The sequence below is a fragment of the Sylvia atricapilla genome, chromosome 2 (assembly GCF_009819655.1).
Source record: "Sylvia atricapilla isolate bSylAtr1 chromosome 2, bSylAtr1.pri, whole genome shotgun sequence".
NCBI classification, from domain to species: domain Eukaryota; kingdom Metazoa; phylum Chordata; class Aves; order Passeriformes; family Sylviidae; genus Sylvia; species Sylvia atricapilla.
The window spans coordinates 74,222,201-74,246,177 of record NC_089141.1 but is presented as its reverse complement, the minus strand read 5'-3'; the positions used below and the strand labels follow the sequence as shown (position 1 = coordinate 74,246,177).

Here is a 23,977-nt window from a genome sequence, read left to right as displayed (position 1 = left end):
TCAGAATTCTTTTCCTTGAAGCAGCGCTCCTCAACATTTGACTTCAGATTTGTGGCTGATGTTGTGAGGAGAGTGTGTACTTCAGAAACAGTTTTTTTGTGACTGTGTAACAAGTGACAGAGAGAGAAGGCAGCAGGTGTATAAAGCAGATTCAGGAGTGAGTTTGGAACAGGAAGGAAGAAATGGACTTCAGTCTCTGCTGATAAGGATGGAGGTGAGGGAACCTTTAGAAACTAGCCAACATGTGGATGGGTGGCAGGCTTGGCAGAGATAATGAGAGTTACTGAGGAAAGTGGAGATCTTGACAGGAGAAAATTTGTAGGAGGCCAGGAATCTTCACATCCTTTCTCCTCACCCCATGATAAAAAGGAGATATGTTTACAGGGTTCTAAAGAATACCAGAGAAACAGAAGGTAGAGAAGGGCTGATGGCAGTGCTGGTGAGGAGCCCAGGGTGCTTTGTTTTGCTTTGTGCTGACACAGCCATGTCCATAATTGTCCAGGTGAAATGCCACGCACTCTCATTGCCACCTTACCTCCTCCTGATGAAATCTTGGTAAAATGTTTGCGATCTGTTGTGTGTTTCTAGAAGGTCAGACAACATGATGCTATCAACACCTTAACCCACAGATGAGCAGTGTAGTGGTAATGCAACTTCCTCCAGAGCTCCTCTCCTGTGCCTACCCTATAGCATTTTTCCTTAATAAAGTTATGAGACCCTAAAATGTGTTTTCAGGATCTATGAAATGGGGGGCTATTACACTGATAAATCTTCTTTCATGAGTTAAGACCTCTAAGACTAGAGCTGACTCATACAGTTATAATGGGTAAGGTGTGTGGGCTTGCTCTTTGGCCAGGTGAAATTAGGATAAAGTCAGAGAAGCCTGGAGGAAAAAATAGCAAATTTAAGGGTAAAGGTTGTACTGTTTTTTTGCCTTAGTGCGCTACCTTAGTGCAACAGTGTTTTATAGACACTTCCACTGAAGGTGTTTGAAAACCCAGGTAGCTCTCTGGTACCTACCTTAGCTGATATGTTGCTTATTTGTGCACTGAGTTGGAAAAGTTAAAGCAGCAGAAACATTTTTGCTGCAAGACATGCATTTCTGGCACCCAGTGGTCACTAACACATTTTCGGAATGTAAAAATCAGGCAGCCACAAAGTTTAGCTGGAATCCACTTCTCTGTTGTTGGGGTGGTGAAGAAGGTGGCTACTGTACAGTCCATAAAATGAAAAATCTTTAGAAAATATTGTCATTTCTAAGGAATATGTTAATGAGAAAAATACAAGAATTTAATCTTGAGCTAGGATTTCAGTTTTCTGGTTTTGGTACTGTATGGGTTTATTTTTGTATGGGTTGGGGTTTTTTTCCTATTTTTTTAAGGAAAAAATGAGCACATCCTCATTATAGTACACCAGGACTCCTACCATACATTCATGCATGCACAGCTGGGTTCTGAAAGAAGTTTATGTGCAGGTGATGGTTTTGACTGTGTATTCAAACTGAAAGTTTGGTGAAAAATATGAGGGGGTCTGAAGGAAATGGAGGGTTTAATTCAGAAAGTTGGGCCAGGATCTTCTGTCCTAAGCAGCAGCGTTTTCCTCATTATGTCTAGTTTTCTAAGAGTAAAGTCAGGTTTACCTCGCCTGTTACATTACACTCTAGTAAACCTGGTGAAACAAACCTTTTATGACACTTCTTGCAGTGTGTAACATTTTCTTCACATATGTAGCATTTCACAATGTAACACTTTGAGAAGAGAAAACCCACTTTCTCCTGTCCTGGATTTTTTTTCTAAATGAGATGATGTTGTGTTCAGGAAAACATTGCAAGGCTGTGTTGAATGTCTCTCTTCTAAGTGTCAAGTCTTTCAGCTCAAGCTGAAAGACAGTTTTTCACTAGTTTCTTCTTAGCAGGAGTGAAAAAATGTATCCTTTTTTCATCAAATAACTAGGGTCCATTAAAGATTAGTTGTGCATTATATTGATAATTTATTACTTTATTACAGCAGTCACAAAATAGTGTACAAAGAATAACACTTATTGTCAACCAGCTTTGTAAAGAAATAGTTTAAAGAACAAATAATGTGGAGGAAAACCATAAACTGCAAAAATAGTCAATTTAGGTAATACTGTAAATTTTCCAAGTTGCTTAAAAATAGATGTTGCTCATATGTTATACAATGCATCCGCTCTTAAATGTGGTGGTTATGTTTAAGTATTTAAGTGTTTCAATAGTGTTAAATAGTTTTACTTGTTCTAAATTAAATTCTTCTGGCGAAGAGTTTTTTATTTTGTTTCTGTTGTGCTCCAGACTCTCCTCCAGATTTTTGGTGTGGTGGCTGTGGCTGTGGCAGTGATTCCTTGGATACTCATCCCCTTAATTCCACTATTTATTTTTTTCATTTTTCTTCGACGATATTTCTTAGACACTTCAAGAGATATTAAACGTCTAGAATCCACAAGTATGTAGTTTGGTGGGACTTAATGTCAGTTTGAACCCTACTTACTATTATGTGAAATGCTAGTATTTTACAGACAATCCATCAAAGTGTTTTTTTTTTTCCTTTTGCTATGCAAATAACTTTCTTATTGCCTTGGTTCTCAACTAGTGAATTACATGCTTAACTCCTGTTTTGCATAATGATAAACCTAGGGTATGTCAGTTAACTATCTGTAAATAAAGCTAGTTAAGAACATGCTAAGCTGCTGGTCTTTGGGACCTTGCATGCATATACTAAAGGTACTTCTGACCCTCTCTGACTCCTGTGCTTGTATTTAGCTTGACGATGATAAAGAATATTAAGCATTGCGAATAACAAACATGGGTGCCTAATGTCATTAATAAAGCTCAAAGAATTTCTTCAGTGACAGCTATTGTTAGAAATTTAAGACATGTTTGTATAAATTAATCTGCCTGGCTGTCTGACTGATTCTAATTGAGTAAGAAGATATTAGTTAAAGATATTGCATATTTATTCTAAAAAGATGCAGTAGAGTAGCTTGTATGGTTAAATATAAAGTGGTAGGATTAAAGATTAGTGTGGTACAAAAAGAATTAAATGTTGTCCTTCAGCTATTGTTAAGTTAACTCTCATTTCCCTTTGTAGCTCGAAGTCCAGTGTTCTCCCACTTGTCGTCATCCCTCCAGGGGCTTTGGACTATTCGGGCTTTGAAAGCAGAGGAAAGATTTCAAAAATTATTTGATGCACACCAAGACCTTCACTCAGGTTTGTGATGAATTGATGTGAAAAATCAAATACTTTGCACTGTAGGAGGGAAATATCTTACGCCCTCAGCGACATGTATATAATGTGCATTAAAATCAGTAGGAGCTGTGCATTTGTCTCTTTAGGGTAAAATCCCTGTATTAGAACAAAAACGTTATCTGTCTAGATTTAGAGAGTTTACTTTGGGCTGTAACACAATTTAAAATACCCATGCATATGTTTTAACAATGTATATGATAAACGTTTGAAAGTATGCCTGATAAGAATACCTAAAGAATAATTTTAAGCATTTTCCTGGATTCCATCTTTAAGAAAAGGAAAGGGGGGTGGGGGCACGGCAGAGAGAGATGTGGCAGAAACAAGCAGTATTATGAAGCATTTGATACTAAGTAGCGTGCTAAGAATGGGCAGATATTATTAGTATAAATAGTCGTGGAAAAGTTTCATAAATCTAACTTATTTTTACTTTGAGCAGCTTCCAGGGCTTAAATCTAAAATATGGAATTAACATAATTGGAAGGTGTGAAGTATTCTGCAAGCATAAGTAATATAATTCAGGTTTGCACTGTGATTCTTTTACTTCTGTTATTTAAATGCTCATTATTACAATGTTCTTCAAGATACAGCAGAATGCAAGTTTTCAGTTCTGTGTTTGTTAGGTAAGATTGTGAATTTCCTCTGTCGTAAGACACAAGTATATTCGATGGCTGTTTTGTAATTTGTAGATTTATAAGGTTTCGGATGAGACCAGTTGATCCTTTCTGAAGTACAATTTACCACAGGTTGTAGCATTGTACACACTGACCATGCTGTGCCCGATGAGTTGTGACTGATAAAGTGTATCTTCCAGGGAGGCACCTCTAGCTTTGAATTTCCCATTTCTTAATATTTTATATTTGCTAGTTGTCTGACCAAATCAACGTTACAGTACCTAATAGCAAGGGAAGACGAAGTTGTGGTTTGGTTTTATATTAAAAGACATCTTTGGGCAATAAACTGCGTGTGGAAGTTTCGCTATACAAAGAGGACCATGACATCTAAGAGAAATATTTTTCTGTGTTTTAAGGTCAGATCCAGGGAACATAGAACCACTTTCATTTTTCAGTCAGTTTTGTGCATCTCCCTAACAAAACAGTCAATAATACCTCTCCTGGGCAGATCGTGAACCTGTTTTTGAGGCCAAACTTCCGTAGTCATAGTCACATTTCTCATCTTGGTGTCTTTCCCACCAAAGCCTTTGGGGTACACCAGCTGGCCTAAAGTGTGTGTGGTTTTTGGTCCTCACAGGGAATATGTGCAGCAGAAGAGGTCAGTGCCATCTGGGCTGTGTTAACAGCAGCATAGCCAGGGGAAGGAGGGAAGTGATTATCTCCCTCCACACTTGTTAGCCCACACTGGGAGTACTGCATCTGGTTGTGGACCCTCAGATCTGGGAAACATTCTAGCAAACTGGAGTGTACTCCCTGTAGGGGCCACTAAGATGGTTAGGGTATTAACAGGAGAAATTTCCTTGTGGCGAGTGGGTAACTGGGCTTGGTCAGGTCACAGAATACAGAGGATTTAATAGCTGCCTTTACAGAGGATGTTGCTGTAAATACAGGTTCCTCACTGTGATGCACAGTGGTAGGAGCAATGACATGGGTATAAGTTGTAATGAGATGTTTAACCTGAATTGAAGGAAAAACTATTTCACTGTGAGCAGAGTCAAGCAGAGGCAAAGATTGCCCAGGGGTGCAGGCTTCATCTGTGTCAATTTTCAAGACTCGAACTGCATAAAGTATGGAGCAATGTGGTCTGACCTCTGACCTGACTGTGCTTGAGCAAGAGGCTGAACTCGAGATTTCCTGAGGTTTTTTTCACCCTGAATAGTTCTTTGATAGTGATGTGAGCAAGCAGTAGCTGTTGTAAGAGAATACCTTTCATACCAGCTCACAAAGTTGGAGTCCTGATGTTTTAAGTCTCCTAAAGAGTTTTAAATTCTTTCCTGCAATGCAGAAGGCTCTTGCACTCAGCAATGGTTTTGTTTAGCACTTTTGGCTGGAGTAGTATCTTACTATTTAGGCCTGAGCCTAGGACTCAGGACACTTGCTTTGCACCCCTTTGAGGGATGCCTATGAATGGGGTATTAAATAAATTTTAGATAAAAAAAACATGTAAAAGGCATGCTGACGTTTGATCAAAACCAAGTTTCCTTCCTGCCAATGCCCCTCTCTATAAGCAAGCCCATGAGTCGTAGACCACAATGAGTCTTTATTAGTTCCTGTGACTGTCAGATTCTTTTCTTTATGCACAGTGACCCCTGTTGCATAGGGAGGTTGCAAAATGACCCATCTCAAGATGGCAGTTTAAAGCATCTCCCTGGACAATTAGGATCTGTGGAGCAAAAGCTCCATAATCTGGCTATCCAAGATGATCAGGCTTAAAACCATACATATCTCCTCTCTATCTTACAAAAGGGAGAATTTTTTAGTCTGATTTTTTCCCAGCACTGGGCTGAGGAGCATTGTACAGTTGAAACTGCAGTATCCTTTAGCAAGAAGTAATGGCAAGCAAGGCAGAAGGGGTTGGAATGGTAACCCTCTGCTGTGACTTGGTAGCAACTGGAAAAATTCCTCTGAGTGCAGCCTAAGGGATAAATAATGCCACGCTTTATTATGGCTACTTTGCTTCTGGTTCTGGCTCTGGATACAAACACTTTGCCTTCTGTTATTGCAGTGTGGTTTTGTGCTGTATCTTGTACTGTAGCATATCTACCTGAAACTTAGCAACTATTTGTCAACACTTGAGTGTGAGTACAATGTGAAGATGTCCACCTGTGAGCTTCCCCAAAAGTAAAAATGTGCATCTAATCGTCTGAAAAGCCCTGTATAGCCACACTGGCTGTATTGAGTAGCTCCTACAGGAGATTAACCAGCTGCAGCTGCCTTCTGAAAACTTGGCTCTGACAGTTGTGTTGTGATATGTTCTAGCTAAAAGCCGGTAGACTCTAGTCCAGCTACAGTAAATGCAGTTGTACTTTTGCTTTTTGTATGACTCCTGAGTCTATTGGAGTTGAGAAGAGGCCTCTGTTTTAAATAAGTGGACCATGCTTTGAGCCTTGACTTTTTCTTTCTCTTCCTATTGTGGTTGCTACCGGTATGAAAACTAAATTCCATAATTTCAGGAAAACTGGTCAATATCCTGATCATCATTAGTCCATGCAGGCATACACTTGAAGACGGCAGCGTTGGGTTTTTTTGACAACCAGTATTATTAACGTGAATTAATTTAGTGATTATTATACAGCTTTGTTTTTCTAATAATCCACTGGTTTTATGTCTTTGTAAAATACACTTTAGAGGCCTGGTTTCTCTTCTTGACAACCTCAAGGTGGTTTGCTGTGCGTCTTGATGCCATCTGTGCCATCTTTGTTATAGTGGTTGCTTTTGGTTCCCTGCTTCTCGCCAAGAGTAAGTAGAGATGTTAGAAAAAGTTCACCCAGTAATTACCATGTATAGTAATGCCTAATCCTTTTTCATATGTTGCCGTTTCTAATTGTTTAAAGGCTGTAATTAAGTTAAACGTTTCTTTCTAGATCATGATCTCTTCCTTAGTCTGGGGCATTGGGGCTGTATCTGCTTTCCTGCAAACACTGGAGGCAGTTCAGGCATCTTCCGGGCTGAGGCATGCATTTGTCATCATCCCCAAGTGTGCAAACAAACGTGCACTTCTGTAGTCTTCACTTGGGAGATTCTGGCTTTCAGAGCAATAACAAGAAATAAATCTTCTTTTTCCCTACCTTTGTCTTTCTCTTTTGGGCCTACAGGGCTTTGCTTTTCATGCTGAAACACCCACGGAACTGTCTCTTAACAATGTTTTTCCTTTCTGCACATAGCACAGTAGGTCAAAAGGCAAGCTAAAGTTCCTAGGGATACTCTTCTTATATCTTGGATCAGTGGGATAGACCAGTTCCAGAAGGGAAATTGCCTCATAATAATACATTTTATGTTCACTGTCACTCATGAGCTGTCATTAGTGAATGCATCATCCAGGATGTAATTGGGTTAGATGTACTAGAATGAGATAGTAATCTAAAACATGAAGGAAGAAGTAATTATCTTGGACATGAAAATTGGTGCTAATTTGCTAGTTTTGTTTCTTTTCTTTTTTCTTTGGAAAAGTTTTGTATGTGCACGTGTATTTTAAAATTTGAACACTCTGTGCTGCACAACTGCAAATTTTGAGCTAGGTTTGATATTAGTAGAATGCAAAAAGACAAGTCAAAACAACTGTCTTGAGTCTTTCCTTGTCTCTGGATAAAGAGTAGTTTTCTTGAAGTCAATAGGACTGTTAGGATAAAGTTCAAATAAGTCAGAAGACAATCACGCTTAATATTGAGGCAGACAGAATACGTTTATTTTCTGAGAGTAGACCCACCAAACATAGTAAATGCTTTTACAAACAGGGGAAGAAATACTCTGTCCTGTTACTTTGTCTAATTGCTTATAAGAGCACAAAGTTGATGTAAATGTTCATAACTAATTTTGAAGTAATTTTATGCAAAATTTTTCTTAGGTTTAGGGCCTTATCTAATTTCCATAGAAAAAAAGTGAAGAGTTAACTAATGCTCAGCCAGACAGGAGTGACCCTAACAATCTACGTAAGTATGGTCTTGAGACCAAACCTCAGTTTTTAGATAAATGCCAGGCCAAGGATAATTTGGATTAGCTTGTCAAAATGTTTCCAAAATGTACTCCAAAAATGTAGCAAGTAGCTCTTCTACCCGGAGCTACTCCTTGCACAGATAGCAAGTAGCTCATAACCAGATAAAATTCTGGCTGTGATGCTTCCATCATGTAAGTAACCTCATGAAAGAGAACTTTACTGAGATTTTGTGTAATTACAATGTACCTATTCGAGTCTCATTTTCCTTTCTTCTGCAGCTCTGAATGCGGGGCAAGTTGGTTTGGCACTCTCCTATGCAATCACCCTCATGGGAACATTCCAGTGGGGTGTTAGACAAAGTGCTGAAGTTGAAAACCTGGTAATGTTTATTTCTTCCTTTTCCCCTCTTGGTTCCTTTCATATTTGTGACACCAAGCCTTAAGGACGAGATTCTTCTTAATTAACTTAGGATATTAGTACCTTAGCAAGCAACTGAAGCACCGCTCTGTAGTCATAAGGAAAAGTAGCTTCTTCTAGGCTGTAATTTGTCTGCCTGAATTCGAATGTCTGTTGAGATGAACTGTGTCCAGGGATTGTTCTCCATTCATAGTAAGGGAGGTTTTACAATCTCCCTTTACAGCAGAAAGGAGACTGTCTTGTTGCAGTGTAGACAATTGCATTGCAACTTGCTAAAGTTGCAATAAATTATTCCCTTTCTATAAGGAAGATTTTAAATTATGCTTTTATATTTGGTATTTATAATTTATTGTTATTTATTATTGCGTTTTAAAATTTTATTTATATCCCTCATGGCGTTTTTAGAGTCCTGTTATTCCATTTCAAAGGCTTATAACTTTTTAATTCATTCTAAGTTAACACAGATGAGGAAGTATTTGCTTATATTCAGCTGAGATGGTTGTGTTTTTTCTAAAATAAGTAATATAAGATGCCTTTGACCAATTCACAATATTTACTAGCATGTTATAATTTGCCTGTCTACTTTCTTAAGATAATACGTAAGAAAAATAGATTGTAAAAAAAAACATGCTAAACATAAACCTGGGATTTTTTTTGTTATGTTGACAACTGAAGTTACTTGTAATTACAGTTTGCTGTACATAGTCTAGGAAATATGTGCAGTCTTTTTGTAGAAGTTACAAAGCCATGCTTAATTAATAATAATAATAATGGTAATAACAACAACAAAGTTGGAATTATTTTTTTGCTACCATGATGCTTTTTCAGTGCATTTTTCACACACCAGTAAACTGTGGTGATGGATTTGCTGAGAAATGGGAAGAAAGCATTCAGGTTTTTTCATAGCATTGGGGACTTTTGGAAGTGTCTGTGGAAGTGTCACATGTAGTGAGTTGCTTTCTTGAAGGCTGTGATTCAGAAATACCTTGAAAGAGAAAGGCCTTTCACTAACCTGGCTTTGATGTGAAATGCTGATCATTTTATGGAACTATGATTGGCATCAACTTCTTTGATAGGTGGACATGCACCAAAAATCTCTTGTTATTAAAAGGTGACTACACCTGGGGGAGGCAAGACCATTTCATCTCCACTGTGTTGCTAGCTGGTCAAGGGAAGTGATTGTCACATTCTACTCAATGGTGATGTGCCCTTGTTTTCAGTCCTGTGTGCAGTTTTGGGCAGCACAATGCAAAATGAAGCTGTTGGAGAGCATCCAAAGAGGGTCATGAGGATGGTGAAGGATCTGGAGGGAAAGCCTTATGAGGAGTGGCTGAGGTCACTTGGGCTGTTCAGCCTGGATAAGAGGAGATTGAAGGGAGACCTTATTGTGAGACAACTTCCTTGTGAGGGTGAGAGGAGGGACAGGCACTGATCTCTTCTCTGTGGTCACCAGTGACAGGACTGAGGGGATGGCCTGAAGTTGTGTCAGGGGAGGTTTAGGTTGGATACTAGAGAAAGATTCTTTGCCTAAAGGGTGGCTGAGCACTGGAACAGGCTCCCTAGGGAAAGTGGACCTGGCATGAAGTCTGCCAGACTTAAGAAGCATTTAGACAATGGTCTCAGACACATGGTATGATCTTGGGGGGATTGTCCTGTGCAGGGTGAGGAGTCAAACTCATTCATGTGTCTGCCTGTAGTTCATTTGGCAGCTTCAGTTCTAGCTTTGTATTTCCAAAACACAACAGGTTTGTGTCATCTTAGTCAGGACTGACAGACAACTGTCTTAGCTTAATTTTCTTAAAACTTAGGCACGTGTTTAGGTTTGTAATTAATTGTACTGATGAGAAATGCTTACTGTATCATGAGATACATGTATTCGTGTATGAGAAAGGCTTTATGTATCATGAGAGATCTGGGTCTGTAGTAGGACATGAGATGCATTCTTTCCACTTTTTTAGTTGTTTAAAGAAATGGCACCAAATACTCTTACCTGTGTTTCAAAGAAAAACCATGGAGTAATTTGCATTGAATCTCTGTGCTAAAAATACACACACATATCTATATGTATGGAGTATTTGCAGTGTATGCCATGTATGCCAAGTTCATGTATGTATATCCTCTTTCCTCTCCTTAGATGATATCAGTAGAAAGAGTGATGGAGTACACAGAACTTGAAAAAGAGGCTCCTTGGGAGACCAACAAACATCCACCACCAGACTGGCCTAATCAAGGAATGATAACATTTGAGAATGTTAACTTCACTTACAGTCTAGATGGACCACTGGTTTTAAGACATTTGTCTGTTGTAATTAAACCAAAAGAAAAGGTATGTATATGGCTGTCTTTGGATATTCACAGAAGTTAAGCAAAGATCATGAGTTGAGAAGAAGCTGTGTGGATATGGATATAATGCTAGAAATGCATTATCAAGTACTTGGATGTTAGGAAAATAGTAACTTTTCTTTTAAAAAAATAAGCTTTATCTATTTTTAGATATTATCTAAATCTGTTTCCTGTAATAATTATACAACTGGGAAAAACCTGTCTGGGAACATGGTATTTCAGTCTGTCAAAACAAAGAATTGAACATACCTGATAATTTCCTTAAAAATTTCCTATTCTTCAGAGGGTAGTGGACATTGACAATACCAGCCAAGCCCAAAATGTTTGTTCAAATCCTAAGCAAATGGAGGAGCAATTAGGAAATTTGGGATTCAACAGAGAGAACATAATTGGAATCAAGTATGTCTATAACAGACAAGGGGAGCAAAACCAATAGAAGATAAGGAATGTACATGCCCTTGCGCTGAGCCCAAAATGGAAGATAGAAGAAAGAAATACAAATCAGTTTCAGAACTTCAGAATTTGGGATTTTATTTCAGTTCCTTTTGGCTACCAATCCAATTAACTCCTTTCATTAATTAGATTGATAGCCAAAAGAAACATAAAAATAGAACTCTTCCTCCTCTGCAAATTTGAGGACTCCTCCCCAATTTTGACACTATTCCTGTTGAAATTGTGCTGCAGGGAAGGTCTCCCCCATAGACAAAGTTAAATTAGAGCCCTGAAGTGTTAATTTGTGCTTTGCTACATTTCAAATGCAGGTGTACTTTTTTGATTAGGAGGTCTTCCCTAGAAGGCTGGTTCAACTCCAAATCCTTGCCTTTGCCTCCTTTTTAACATGCCTTGCTATTCAATTCCAAACCCGTTCATTTCCTCTAGTGGACCTGTTAATAACATGCATGTTACAAAAATTCAACTGCACTTTGCTACATTGAGGTGATTTTGTGGAATTAGCTGTGCATGCCTTAAACATGGTCTCTTGAGAAGAAGAACCCTGTGGGCTGACTCCTTAGCTGTTACATGTCACTCCAATATGGGCAAGAAGTTCTGTATTTCTCAGTGAGAGACAGGAATAAAATTAAAAACGAAAGAAAGAGATGCTAAGTAATGCATGACTCAGTGCTTGATGAGGGCAGGAGAGGGAGGGATGACTGGGGGTATTTATTTTTGCTGAGCACTTAAGTTGTGATTTCGTCATCCTGAATTTGCCCAGCTTGAAACGATTGCCAAGAACTTTGTGTTTGCTTTCGATGATGTTTTGCACAATACTGCAGTAGGCTGCCACTGTGTGAACTAAATCTCCCAAGCACCTCTCCACCTTATGTTTGGTTTAATTATGGAGAAGCATTTTCTTCAGAACCAGGTTTCCAGTTCTGTTGGAGATTCTGCCCATACTGCTGTCATTGAGAGCTCTTAGCACCTGTTCAGGCCCCTGGCCTATAGAGATTTCTGGTGGCTGCAGTGCCACTGGCAGCAGGAATGAGTTTAAGCTTCTGCTGTGCTTGTAGTTTTTGTTGTAGCCACCCCAGGGCCCACTTTGGGAAGCCATGGGTGCAGTAAGAATGAAGGAGGTGATGGCTAGCAAATCACTCATGGGTTAAGGTCTCTTTTGATCTGTTTGTCTTGGCATTCAGTATTTCCCCAGTCAAAGCAGGCTAGGAAGTACCCTGTGTTTGAAGCATCTTTGCTAAAATAGCCTGGTCTGACAGAGACAGACCAGGGAGATGCAAACTGCTGTGCCAGTAGCTGGGAGTGATTAACCTCCTCTGCTACTATAGCTGCAGCAGGGGAAGGTTAGCATGTGCAGCACTGGTTTTACACACCACTGTCTTTGTTTCAGGGAGCTCATGACTGTTTATTGACTAACATATTGTGAAATGCACCTTTTCCTGACAGCTCCTGGATCTGCAGGCTGCATGAAGAAGTTAGGAAGGTGCACATGTATATTTATGGCATGACAGCTGTGCTCCCACAACTTGCCACAAAAGGGAGGCTGCCTGAGGGACAACATGGGCAGTTTCAGTGGAGTAGCTGACATGCTGTAAATCTCACGGTTTTTGTGCAGCTCTGCTGTAAAGTACAAGTGACACTTGAGTAATGATGAGCCCAGTGTAGCAGGTGTACCCCTGTGTGTGCACGTGGCTTCTGTCAGGCAGCACAGTCCTGGCCCTGCGATTCCTCATAGGTGGCACTTGCATTTGCAGACTGCTGCTCTATTTGCACTGGCTGTCATTGTGGGCCTCTGAAGAATAAAATGCATTAAAAAAAATGGATAATGTGTACACTGAGGGCTGTTTCAAATTCCAGTCAATTTTCAGCAGCCTATAGTCAATTGGACCAAAGATGCAAATAGATTCTTCTAAATGTTGAAGAGTATAGTCCTTTCATTTGATGCCAGACTGAAAGTGGGATTTTGACAATATGCAGAGCAGCTGCATTTTTATTTTAAGTATCAATGTATTTTTTTATATTTTTTCTTTATATCCTTGATACAATACTTTATATTGACATTTGCAGAGGAACAATTGAACTTTCATTTTCACAACTCTGGTTGTCTGTTTTCTCTATTCAGCATTTTCTTTCTGAACTGTAGTTTATCTATTCAGAACTGTTTTTCCATTGTTTCACTGATATAATTTGGAGTACTAGATATTTTATCATTTATTGCAACAGATTTGCTTAAATTAGTCTGTTTAATAATAAGCACTGTAGAAATGTTAAGTAGTTTATGTATAATAGTACAGTAATGAATGGTTGGATGAAACTTTCGAATCAGAATGTAGAAGTAGAAAATACCTTTTAGATTATGCAGTATAAGCTGCTCCTTGAAGTGTACTTTTTTATGTGTTGTGTATTTTTTATCAAATGTGGGCAGTGCTGTATTGTCTGTACTTAATGTCTCTGACTGAAAGTTTCTCCTTGCACTTTGATGCAGTTTCCTGTCCTGAATTTCATTTCAGCAGTCATTGCTGCATACATGTGAGTCTCAGGCAGTGGGTAATTGTCCTCTGGTGTCTGTACGTATGCTCACGAAGGCTTTCATCTTTTTTCCTCCTTTCTGCACCCCAATCACTTCGCCAAGCCATATTATACATGTTTAATCCTCATAAATCCTTCCCCATCAAATCAGTATCTCTGACCTATATTAATTTTGTGTTGCACTCTCTGAACTTTTTCCAGTGTTCTGATTTTTTGTTTAATGTAGGAATTAGAACAGAATGCAGGAAATAACAAATTCTGCCAGATCAGATCTGCGTAGAGGGTTACACCCATTTTCTTCTCTGATACAGTTGATTACTGTAGGCTGTTTTTCTCTAAGAATCCTTTACTCGAATACAACATTAAAAAAATAAAAGAGAAGAAATATTTGTAGGTCTTAGCCCCTTGTCATTGAAGTTATCAATCCCATATTTTTCATCATCTCTTTTTTCTGAAAGCTATATTTTTTTCACACTGCATATCTCTTCCAGTTCTTCTTTGGGAATAAAGAGAACCCTGGATCTCTGTGATTTTATTATTTGCTGTTTCTTCTGTTTGAAAAGGAATTTCAGCTTCATGTCATGTCCTTGTAGTTTCAATACTTGTTGAAGATGTCTGAAGTATGGATAGTTTATAATTGTGCTACTTTAAAGTACTTCACCTTAACCATAACTAACCAAAATCAGTCTCAGTTATTTAAATTTGGAATACATTGTTCCCACAGTGCTTTATGGGAGTCCTTTTTGGGGTTGAGTAGTAGATGCATGCCTAAACTGATTTGCCTAACATCACTCACCAAAACAGGTTTAGTATAAATATAAGGAGCCTTGAATCACATTACTGTATGCATTGAGCCACTTTATCTTGTTTACACAATAAGACACCACACATTAAGGGAAAATCATTCACCTTTGAATATGATCCAAGAAATTGTCGAGTATACAAATGTCACCTGAATCCAAACTGATTTAAGGGGAGAGGATTTTTCCTCTTGGAAGAATGTTAATTACAAAGAAGTTTTATTTGGTGCATGTTCTACTGTAAATCCTGTGATGCTGTAAAAGTGTTGCTCGACATATTAATCTATCCAGAAAAGCTCAGTTTAATTGTACTGGCTTTGCTTGCTCCATAGGTTGGAATAGTGGGAAGAACAGGAGCTGGGAAAAGCTCTCTGATAGCAGCCCTCTTTCGCTTGGCGGAACCTGAAGGAAAGATTTGGATTGATAAGTACTTGACATCAGAGCTGGGACTGCATGACTTGCGGAAGAAAATTTCAATTATACCTCAAGTAAGACAGTGACTTGGTTTGGCATGGATGTTTTGAGTGTAATACCATTGTGTTTAAAGTGCTTTGCTGGGATATGTTCCCCCTGTATGCAGTAGACACAGGAACTGTAGCAGGGTGTTACTCTTACTTGAGTAAGGTCTTGAGTATTTTAAGATAAACAGAATCAGTGCTGGGGAACATTTTTTTCCCTAGTTTCCTACGCTGTGTGTTCCTTTGGAATATCTGTGTGTTAGCTGCATGCTGTCCTTCCATAGTCTGGAGAAAAGCAGAGAAAATCTGATAAGTATATACAGCAGTCCTCTGAAGTCGCTTGATCCTTTGGCAGCAATTTGCCTGATGCATTGCCTGAGGCTTCCTTAGTAAGGGGCTTTGAAGGACCACTTTCACCTCTCAAGTCATCTCGGAACAAACTGACCGGTGCTGGATTTAGAAAGAGCCAATGTGCCACCTAGAAGTGAGCTATCAGCTTTTGCATTATTTGGAGAAGGTTGTACCAGGGGAAGGCCAGGGGAACAGACTAAAAAGTAGACCATTATGACCCATAATAAATAAAACTTGGTGTATTTTAGAAGCTGAATGCAAGAAAGGCTGCAGTGCAGGCAAAAATCCAATAAGGCAGTGTTGGGAATAGCCTCATCTCTCAAGCTGGAGTAGAAGAAAGGCTGTTCAAAGAAATCCAGTAGGTTACAGGTCTCTCTTAGGGTCTTACTTTCATGAGATATTGTATCAGAGAAGAGTTATCTATAACCTTAAAACTTAGAAGGCAGAGTCTGTGCATGTTACGGTTTCATGAGAGCTCTGATCTCTTCTGTGGGCCTTTGCTCTCCAATGAAGAGGGAGGAAGAGTGAAAACCTCTTACGCTGTAAATGTAAAGATGTATTTTGGAAAGTAGTTCATCTGCACTGTTCTAGCAGGTAGAGTGAAGAGTAGGCTGTGAACCAGAGGAATTTTTTTTGCCATGTTTAGCATTGTTTCTCAGATCTCTCTATTTTATAACAGAATCTGTATTTAGAGTTATGTCTGAATGTGTACTAGTCTTTTGGCAGGGTGGCAGTCAGAGTGTATTACTTTAAGTTGAGAATCTAACACAAATGGTAATGAGGCTTTTTTTTCCTCGAAGAATAGGAGTCAAAAAGAAACAGGTATGCTATTGAAAGAAAAAAAATAGGTACTTCCCCAGCAATTGGATTGTTGCCTAATGCAGGGTGTCTTTTGTTTCTGCATGCTGTAGGCTTTGTTATTGCAGTACTCACTGGAACTAGTCATCTTTTATATGTAACGAGAACTTTATATGGATTTGAATTAAATTTTTTTGTTTGTGTGTAGCATTCCTTTCTTGTGAAAGTAGATGATCATCAGTTCATTTAAGGTCTACAGCTTTTTGAAAGCCTTGCCCATAGCTATTGTGGAAGATTTTTTAATTTTGAAGAATTCAGACCAGTTTAAGAAAATGGAATACTGAGACGGGAAAACTGCAGGTCAAATGCAGTTTCTACATGCTGAATGATACAAATATTCTCAAGTTCACTGCATTTACTTATATATTTGAGGTCTTTTCATGCACAGGTCTATTGACATAGTTTTAAAATTATTTTAATCTGGTGGAACGCTATGATTTTTCTCAAGTTTATGTAAGGTTTGCATCATAGTCTCAAAAGTTTTTACTGTCCAAAGGCTAGCAGGTAGCTATTTTTTTTTAATGTAAGGGAAGGCTGTTTCTGCTAAAAACATGCAAAACTATCGAATGGTGGTACAAGAATAGGAGGAAGGAGGGTTTGGAATCAGGCTTCTGCCATGGTAAACTGTATGATAGGCATTGTCTAATAGTAGTGTCAATAATAGGAATAGCAATGTAACAGCAGGTTGTTATTTTACAGCAAATATCTTCATAATTATGTGGGTAGCTGAAAAACCAGAGAGAGATGCTTATTAGAATTGCAACATAAAACATGCTAAACAGAACCATTCCTAGAGAGTGATGAGGCAAGACTGAAGTTTCCTTGTGTGTGAGTTTAAATACCTACCAGGAGAAATAAAAATGTGCTTAGGCTTCTAATTGCTTCCTTGGATGGAGCTGCGTAAAGGTTGTGTTTGTAAATCTTTTCTATGCAAATGTTGTCTGCCTCTCTGACTGCAAGCATTTTTACAACAATTATTTACAGGTTAGTCTTATTGCTTTCCACTCATAAACCAGACTGTTTTAAAAAATAATCTGTGTCAGAAATAGTAATTAAAGAGTATCCTTATCTTCTGTTGCAGTACATGTCTGTTGTTAGGACTTTAGTATTCGTTATGAACACTTTATAGGTTCAGCCTCTTTTTCTGCCAACCTATAAAAATGGATTGAAAAGGAAAATAAATGTAACAATACCTTCAAAGTATGCCAAATGCTGTACTAAATATGTATTGTTAAACAAATTAGTTTCTAGGTGTTTTTGGAAAAAATTGTTTTTTGGCCTGGAAATGTTTTGTGTTAAACCCTTTTGCTCATTCAGCAGGTTTTTAATGATATTGCTATTGCAGCAGATACTTTCAAATAATTGGCATGTTACATCAAGAAGTGTATATCTTCTTTTATATTGCTTATGGCATGTTCTGTCTAAATTCTTTTATAGCACTCAGATGGTTTAGAAATTAAAAGACAACAAAAGGGTTAAGGTCTGAGTTCTCTTCTGGTTTGCTGCAGCCCTTTGGAGCTGGGCATCACTAAGGTTAGATGGGGAGAAAGCCATGACAAGTTGAGCTCAGAGTAAGCTGAAGTTACCCAGTGTAACTTAGATTTTATTTCCTAAGGGAGAAAAACCACAATGCTAGCCTAAAATTTCCCCAATTTAAAGAAGTCTGGCAACATGATGAATGGTCTCCATTTATGATTAGCACTGTTAGCCGGCTTTTGACTTGTTTTTGTCTTTATGTGTGGTATTAAGATGAGTTTAGCCCTTAAGTCGTGTCAGTGCATGACTCTCAAGTCTGGCAACTCACATTACTGAGTACTGATCTGTTGCTTAAGGAGTTCTGAACCAAAAGTCCTCTTCGCACTTCTTATATACTACATTTTTCAGTGTGATTTGATTTGTGCCAGTTTGATTAAATATCTGTTACTGCTCTGACTGGGAACTGAAGCAGAACAAAACTTACTTCAACCACTGGTAAACCCACATTGGTACCTGAATGGGAGAAGGTACTGACTCGACTCCCTAGTGTATTTTGAGTGAGAGCTTTGTATTTTGAGTGAGAGCAGTGATCCAGTTCTAAGTAAGTTTGCTTTGGTGCTGTGGCAGTATAGACAAACTTCCATGTGTTTAGGTTTTAAATGGTGAAAGCTGTTCCTGCTTCGCCCTGATGGTAAAATGGAAGGGCTTTCATGGTACAAAATGAAAAAAACAAACCCACAGCCAAACACGGAAGGAAAACCAGAAAGGCATTGTGAGCTCTTTGATTCCTCTCTGGTTTATGTACTTCAAAAACAGGTTTTCAAAACTGCCCAAAAGTAATTTAGGAGTGTGAGCTCATTGACAGTGCTAGTTGTTGGTTTTCATTAACAATACCACAAGGATAGCAACGATTTCATATAAGTGTATATATATAGCTTGTGGCATCAGAACAGTGGCATGTAAATGCCCGCTTAAGTACCAATATAACTGTGTACAGCAATTTACAAACAGACCTGTCCTGTTTGGTAAATTATCTTCATACAGAGTAGTTGAATACTTGCCTCCCCCCTCACATCCCCCTTAAACATGCATTTGTGATATACACCTTTACATTTCAAAAATCATAGATTGTTGTTGGATATTTGTGTGCTATTGTTGATATAGGTTACCTGTGATTATTATTAAATTAAAATTACCTATTGCATTATAAAACCTGTATTTATAATGAAATGCTGATTTTGCATGGTTTCAGGAGCCTGTTTTATTCACTGGAACTATGAGGAAAAACTTAGATCCTTTCAATGAATACACTGATGAAGAGCTGTGGAATGCCTTGGAAGAGGTGACTTACTAAATCTAATAATATACATCTAGTATTTAAAATCCACATAACAATAACATCACAGTACTTGTGTGTGTTAGGTTTTAGATGTTTTCATCAGCTTTGATAAAGGTATAGCTGTTGATGGAAAAAGGTAGACTGTCATATGTGCATTTGTGTATGTGTGTGTCCATGTGTGTGCAGATGTGTATATTGTTATATAAGTCTTTTATGAAAAAATTATCCTTTGGGATGATGCCTTGGTTATATTTTGATTCATATCTTGGTTTTAATGAACATCAATAGATTCTTAACAATGTGCTTTAATGTTTTTAGAATTCTAATAACTGACACACTCTGTAATCCAACTTGGCACTTACTCATTTTGTGTCAGAATATAAAAGGCAAACCTTGCATACTTATTATTGTGTCATCAGACACACAATAGCTGATTTAAAAGAGAGTTACTCATCCTACAGTATGTTGACATGTCAACAGGTGCAACTGAAGGAGGTTGTGGAAGATCTACCCAACAAAATGGAGACGCAGCTGGCAGAATCTGGATCTAATTTTAGTGTTGGTCAGAGACAGCTGGTGTGTCTTGCCAGAGCAGTTCTAAAAAAAAATCGTATTCTTATCATTGATGAAGCAACAGCAAATGTGGACCCAAGGTAAAAACAAAATCTGTCATACTAAAATGAGCTGGTTTATCTTCTAATATGTTCATCCCTGCTGTAGAGATGAACTTAAATGCTTTACATTTCATGTAGTTTGTATTGCTCTTTTGTGTTTTTGATGATACCATCACTTTTGTCTATTCATAATGGAATGATTGAGCTTTGGCTAAGGAGTAGATTATATAAACTAAGCACTCGAAAGATCCCTAATTTCTGTGCATTCCATAGAGTAGGGAAATTAATATTCAGAGTTTATTTGTCATGCAGCCATAGATTAGAAGACAAGAATGTTCTTGGAAATGCATCTCTATAACATTAGAGTAGCCATGAAACAAGTTGAGTTCTGTTGACTTCTGGGAAGAAATGTTTGTTGGAAATAAATAAATGCAAAAGATTTAATTCATCTCACTCCCAAAAGTCCCTAAAACTAGAAAGGTGAAAAAATGGCTGTAAGCAAAACCAGATACTTCTGATTATGAGATGCTGTCCTTTCAGATGGCTCAGAGGCTGGTGTGGTAAGTTCAAGGTAAAGTAGGGGCAGGGGCAAGAATGTAAGATGTCCTAAACACCACAGGAATTCCAAAACAGATTTGGAGATGTTTAAGTCTACAGGATGGACTCACTTAGTCATTATTCTGTCTTGTATAACTCAAGCCAGCAGAACTTTCCTGAATTCATTCCTGTTTGAACTAGAGTGTACTTCTAGAACATCTAACCTCAATAGCAATAAAAAATTCAATGACAATCCTTGTTAAATTGTTCCAATAGCTAAGTACCCCCACTGTTAATTTTTGAAACATTTGAAGTGCTGGTGGAAATATTTTGGAAACAATGCTGCAAACGTACTGCATCAATTAGTCTGAGCTGAATATATAGTTCCAACAAACTATGGCTCGAGGGAGAACTCAAAGTCCAAAGAGGACAATAACACAGCAAGTCCCTCAAACAGATGCATTAAGGATTTTGTATGTCATCTGGGCGTGACTCATTTTTCTAACATCTTCTTGGGGAAGAAGTGGTGCCACTGGGGTAGCTTTACAGTTCAGCTGACAGTATATTTCTAAAACCTTTAGAGAAGTGCATTCCTTTCCCAGAGGTTCTCTTTTTTTTTTTCTTTTTTTCCTTTTTTTTTTTTTTTCTTTTTAACTCCTGGTTTATTTTTGGCTGGCTGAACTCTGATAGATTAACTATGATTAATCATAGGGGTGGAAATTTAATACCATCTTACTCATCCTCCCTATTTTGGCATCTCACATGTGTGTTCTCAACTTGCACTATCCATTTAATTGATCTTGATTAATGTGTGCTGCAATATATATTATAATAAGGTAAATGTTTGTTTGTATCAACTCTAGGCATAACAATACAAATAATAACTTGGAACTTCTTCTTTGAATTCAGTTTGCATTACAGGCATTATTACCTTTTCCTTAATGTGTTGGTACAACTATAGCCAAGTATTTTTTACCTGTGCAATCTGATATGATGATCATCAGGAAATGCTGATGTGGGTTGCTTAACTGAGCAGTCAGGGAGGCATTTTTGGCCTGTAAGGAAAACCTCCTCCTCTTCTGATGCACAACCCCCATACCTGGCACCCTTGTCTCTCACCTGGCAACAAGCACATATCATATTGAGCACCTGAGATGGAGACCATGGCGAGCTGCTGCCGTCTCTGGAGATACTTTGCTTTTTGTTTGTTTGTTTTTCTGGATCTTGATCTCTCTCTCAGCAGCCTCAACTTCTGCTGCCACCATGTCCCCTCTGCAGCTCAACCTGGAAGCAGGTGTGAGATGGCAGGGGTTAGGGGTGGCAGGAAGAGAAGGAAGGGTGAGGTGATGTTAGGCAGTGGATGCAGGGTGAGACATGGGCATTGTACTTTCCCCAGGAGACTGAGGGGACTCCCCACCACATTTCAGTTCAACTAGGCCATTCTTATCTGCTACTGGGAGTGAAGGGAAGGAATTTGAAGTTTATCCTTCTCCCTCATATATTCTGGCTCCCATATGTCCCCTTATTTTCCCCCTTGCTCCTCACAGATGCCACCTGCTCTGCATGTGGCAGAGGTGTGAGTACTTTTGTGGGGAGGAGGAGGAGCTTGCCATAAAGAAGGTTGCTCTAAGTCAGACTACCTGCATGATTTATATGTGATAAGTGATAGACCTTTAATTTGATTTTATCTTCTTGGTCCTTTCTCACCCTGAAGAATAGAGTCTGGTTTTAAAGCAGTTGAACTGTTCTGGAAAGTTGTGTGAAATCTGGAGCATAAGACCTGAAAATCTTCGTGTAATTGTTTTGGTAATACACAGAAACAAAATCATTAGTAACTGAGACTTTTTAAAAGTACTGGATTTGTTTTCATTGTATTAACTGGTATTTTTGCTTATAGAGAACGAAACAAACCACTGCCACCTTTTTACATTGTTTGTTCATTGAATCTGGTTAAAAACAGCCATTGCACATTCAGTTCATTAGCCATCTTAACCTTGTAAGGTTTAACCTTTTATTACATCTGACTGCTATCTGTAACTCTTTCTCTTTTGGAGAAATTATCTGAGCCTCTCAGGAATCATGTAGTGTGAGATACGCTTTCAGGACAATCCCAGGAGGACATTAGACAGAAGATAATGACTTACCCAGGTTTCCTTTCAGCAGCTTGGTTGCTTCTCATTCTGACCATATTTATTCTTCCTCTTTAGATAGTTTTCTTTTTACACCGTCAACTAATTCAGGTTGCACCAGATCTTGGGTTGCTGGGAAACTTGGTGTTAGATCCTCAGCCTGTGGTGCCTGTGGGACAGCTATACCACCATTTTGTGCTTTCTTATTGTATTGTTCCTTGCAATAGGGAGTATCATGGTTCCCATATTTATATAATCAGATTAGGATTGAGTTTTTGTCATCCAGCAGCCCTGGTTTTGGTAGTCAGGTTGCATCTTTGGTTTTTAATGTGCCTAAAAGATGATGGGGTTTGATCTACTGAAGTGGGTGGTGAAATTGCTTGCCACTTGCCCAAACACTTGCTCAGTGTGGGTATTCACCACTAAGAGTCCATTTTATGCCCTGAGAAAGAGACAGAAATAATGCTTCCTTTGGTACTTTTCTAGCTCTAACTGGTGTGTGATACAGCCTTTATACTGTCAGCACATAATTCTGTATACAGATGCTTTTCTTGGTCTTTTTAGATTTTCTTCCTTTCCCTAGCTTCTTCCTGAGATTCTCCAGGAGGTTACTGATGGTGCTTCTGCCTGCTGTCCCAAAAACTATGCTCCGAGATCTACCCTGAGCCTTGGAGAGGATCTAGCCAAGTGTCAGTCAGCAGACACATCTGCATGAGATCTTGTATTGTGATATTTGAAGGTGGAGCTATTAAGTCTGTTCCTGATTACTCTGTCCTCTCATTTTGGAACATTTGTCACGCCCACAATAGGGACAGCAGTTTCTTGTTAATGATAAGCTTGTGTTCAAGAAATACCTGTTTAAGATAATAGTTTGATAGTATCTCTCTAAGAATGAGAGGTTTTTTCTTGTAAATGTAGGAAGAGGTAGTGCTATAAACAAGACATGTAATAAAAGAAGATACGATAAATGAATGCAGAAGACAGGGATGTTCAAGGCTGAGGCTTCTCCAAAAACAAAGTGGTAATAACTTGAGTCACAAATAATTGCAAGCCCTTTATAAAGTTGTTATCAAAGTTCCTGAGCCAGATTCTCGTGTTCTATAGTAGCTTTGCAGAAAACTTTACCTTGAGCTTGACTGTAAGGAAAGAAAAAGGCTTTCTTTACACAGTTCTAGGGAGTATTGAATATTGAACATTTTGTTTCTGTTCTGCTATTTCAACCATTTCAGAGAACACATCCTGCTGTCTCTATGAGGCTCTTCCATCATGAGTGTTTTCATTGATGTCCCTGCTTTTCTTTTCCTTTTGGAAGTAAGAGTAGTCAGATTATTGAAGCGTTGCTGAGAAGAAAGCAAAAAAATATTACATGCATTAACACTGGGGTGAAAGGACTGATACTGCTGTGATGTATAACATGATGAACAACTTCCTTTTCTTAAGGAGATAACACAGAACTGAAGAGCCTGGCCCTGTCCTGACTTTGACTCCTGCCTCTTTCCCTGGTTTCTCACTGGCTTTGGTTCAAAAGGAGTTGAGGAACATCACTTTGCTTCCCACTTTGTTTTTGAGCTTCTTTAGGAAGTAGGAGCAGAAGGACCAAACCTCTCAGACTGTGGTCCAGAACCCAGTTCTCTGAAGTTCTTGACAGAACTTAAATGTTTTCTGTTCCCAGATGAAGGTAACAGTTAGAATGCATGGAATTCTTACTTAACTGTTAATGTCTTCCTTCTCTCTGATTATTCTCCTGTCATCAGCAAGGATCTGTCTTCTCCTTTGTCATGCTGATTGCTTCAGCTTAGCTTGTG

The 23,977-nt window shown here is 38.5% G+C and overlaps 1 protein-coding gene across 1 annotated transcript in view; it reads left to right on the top strand.

Annotated features, from left to right (window-relative positions):
* The window catches only part of ABCC4 (ATP binding cassette subfamily C member 4 (PEL blood group)), a 142,452-nt gene that overhangs the window by 92,975 nt on the left and 25,500 nt on the right, over positions 1-23,977 (top strand). Inside the window, exons 21-28 of the mRNA XM_066313444.1 lie at positions 2,312-2,462; positions 3,108-3,227; positions 6,566-6,676; positions 8,150-8,250; positions 10,423-10,614; positions 14,743-14,898; positions 18,806-18,895; positions 19,373-19,545. Coding sequence (XP_066169541.1) covers positions 2,312-2,462; positions 3,108-3,227; positions 6,566-6,676; positions 8,150-8,250; positions 10,423-10,614; positions 14,743-14,898; positions 18,806-18,895; positions 19,373-19,545 — 1,094 coding nt within the window. The remainder of the gene's footprint in view (positions 1-2,311; positions 2,463-3,107; positions 3,228-6,565; positions 6,677-8,149; positions 8,251-10,422; positions 10,615-14,742; positions 14,899-18,805; positions 18,896-19,372; positions 19,546-23,977) is intronic.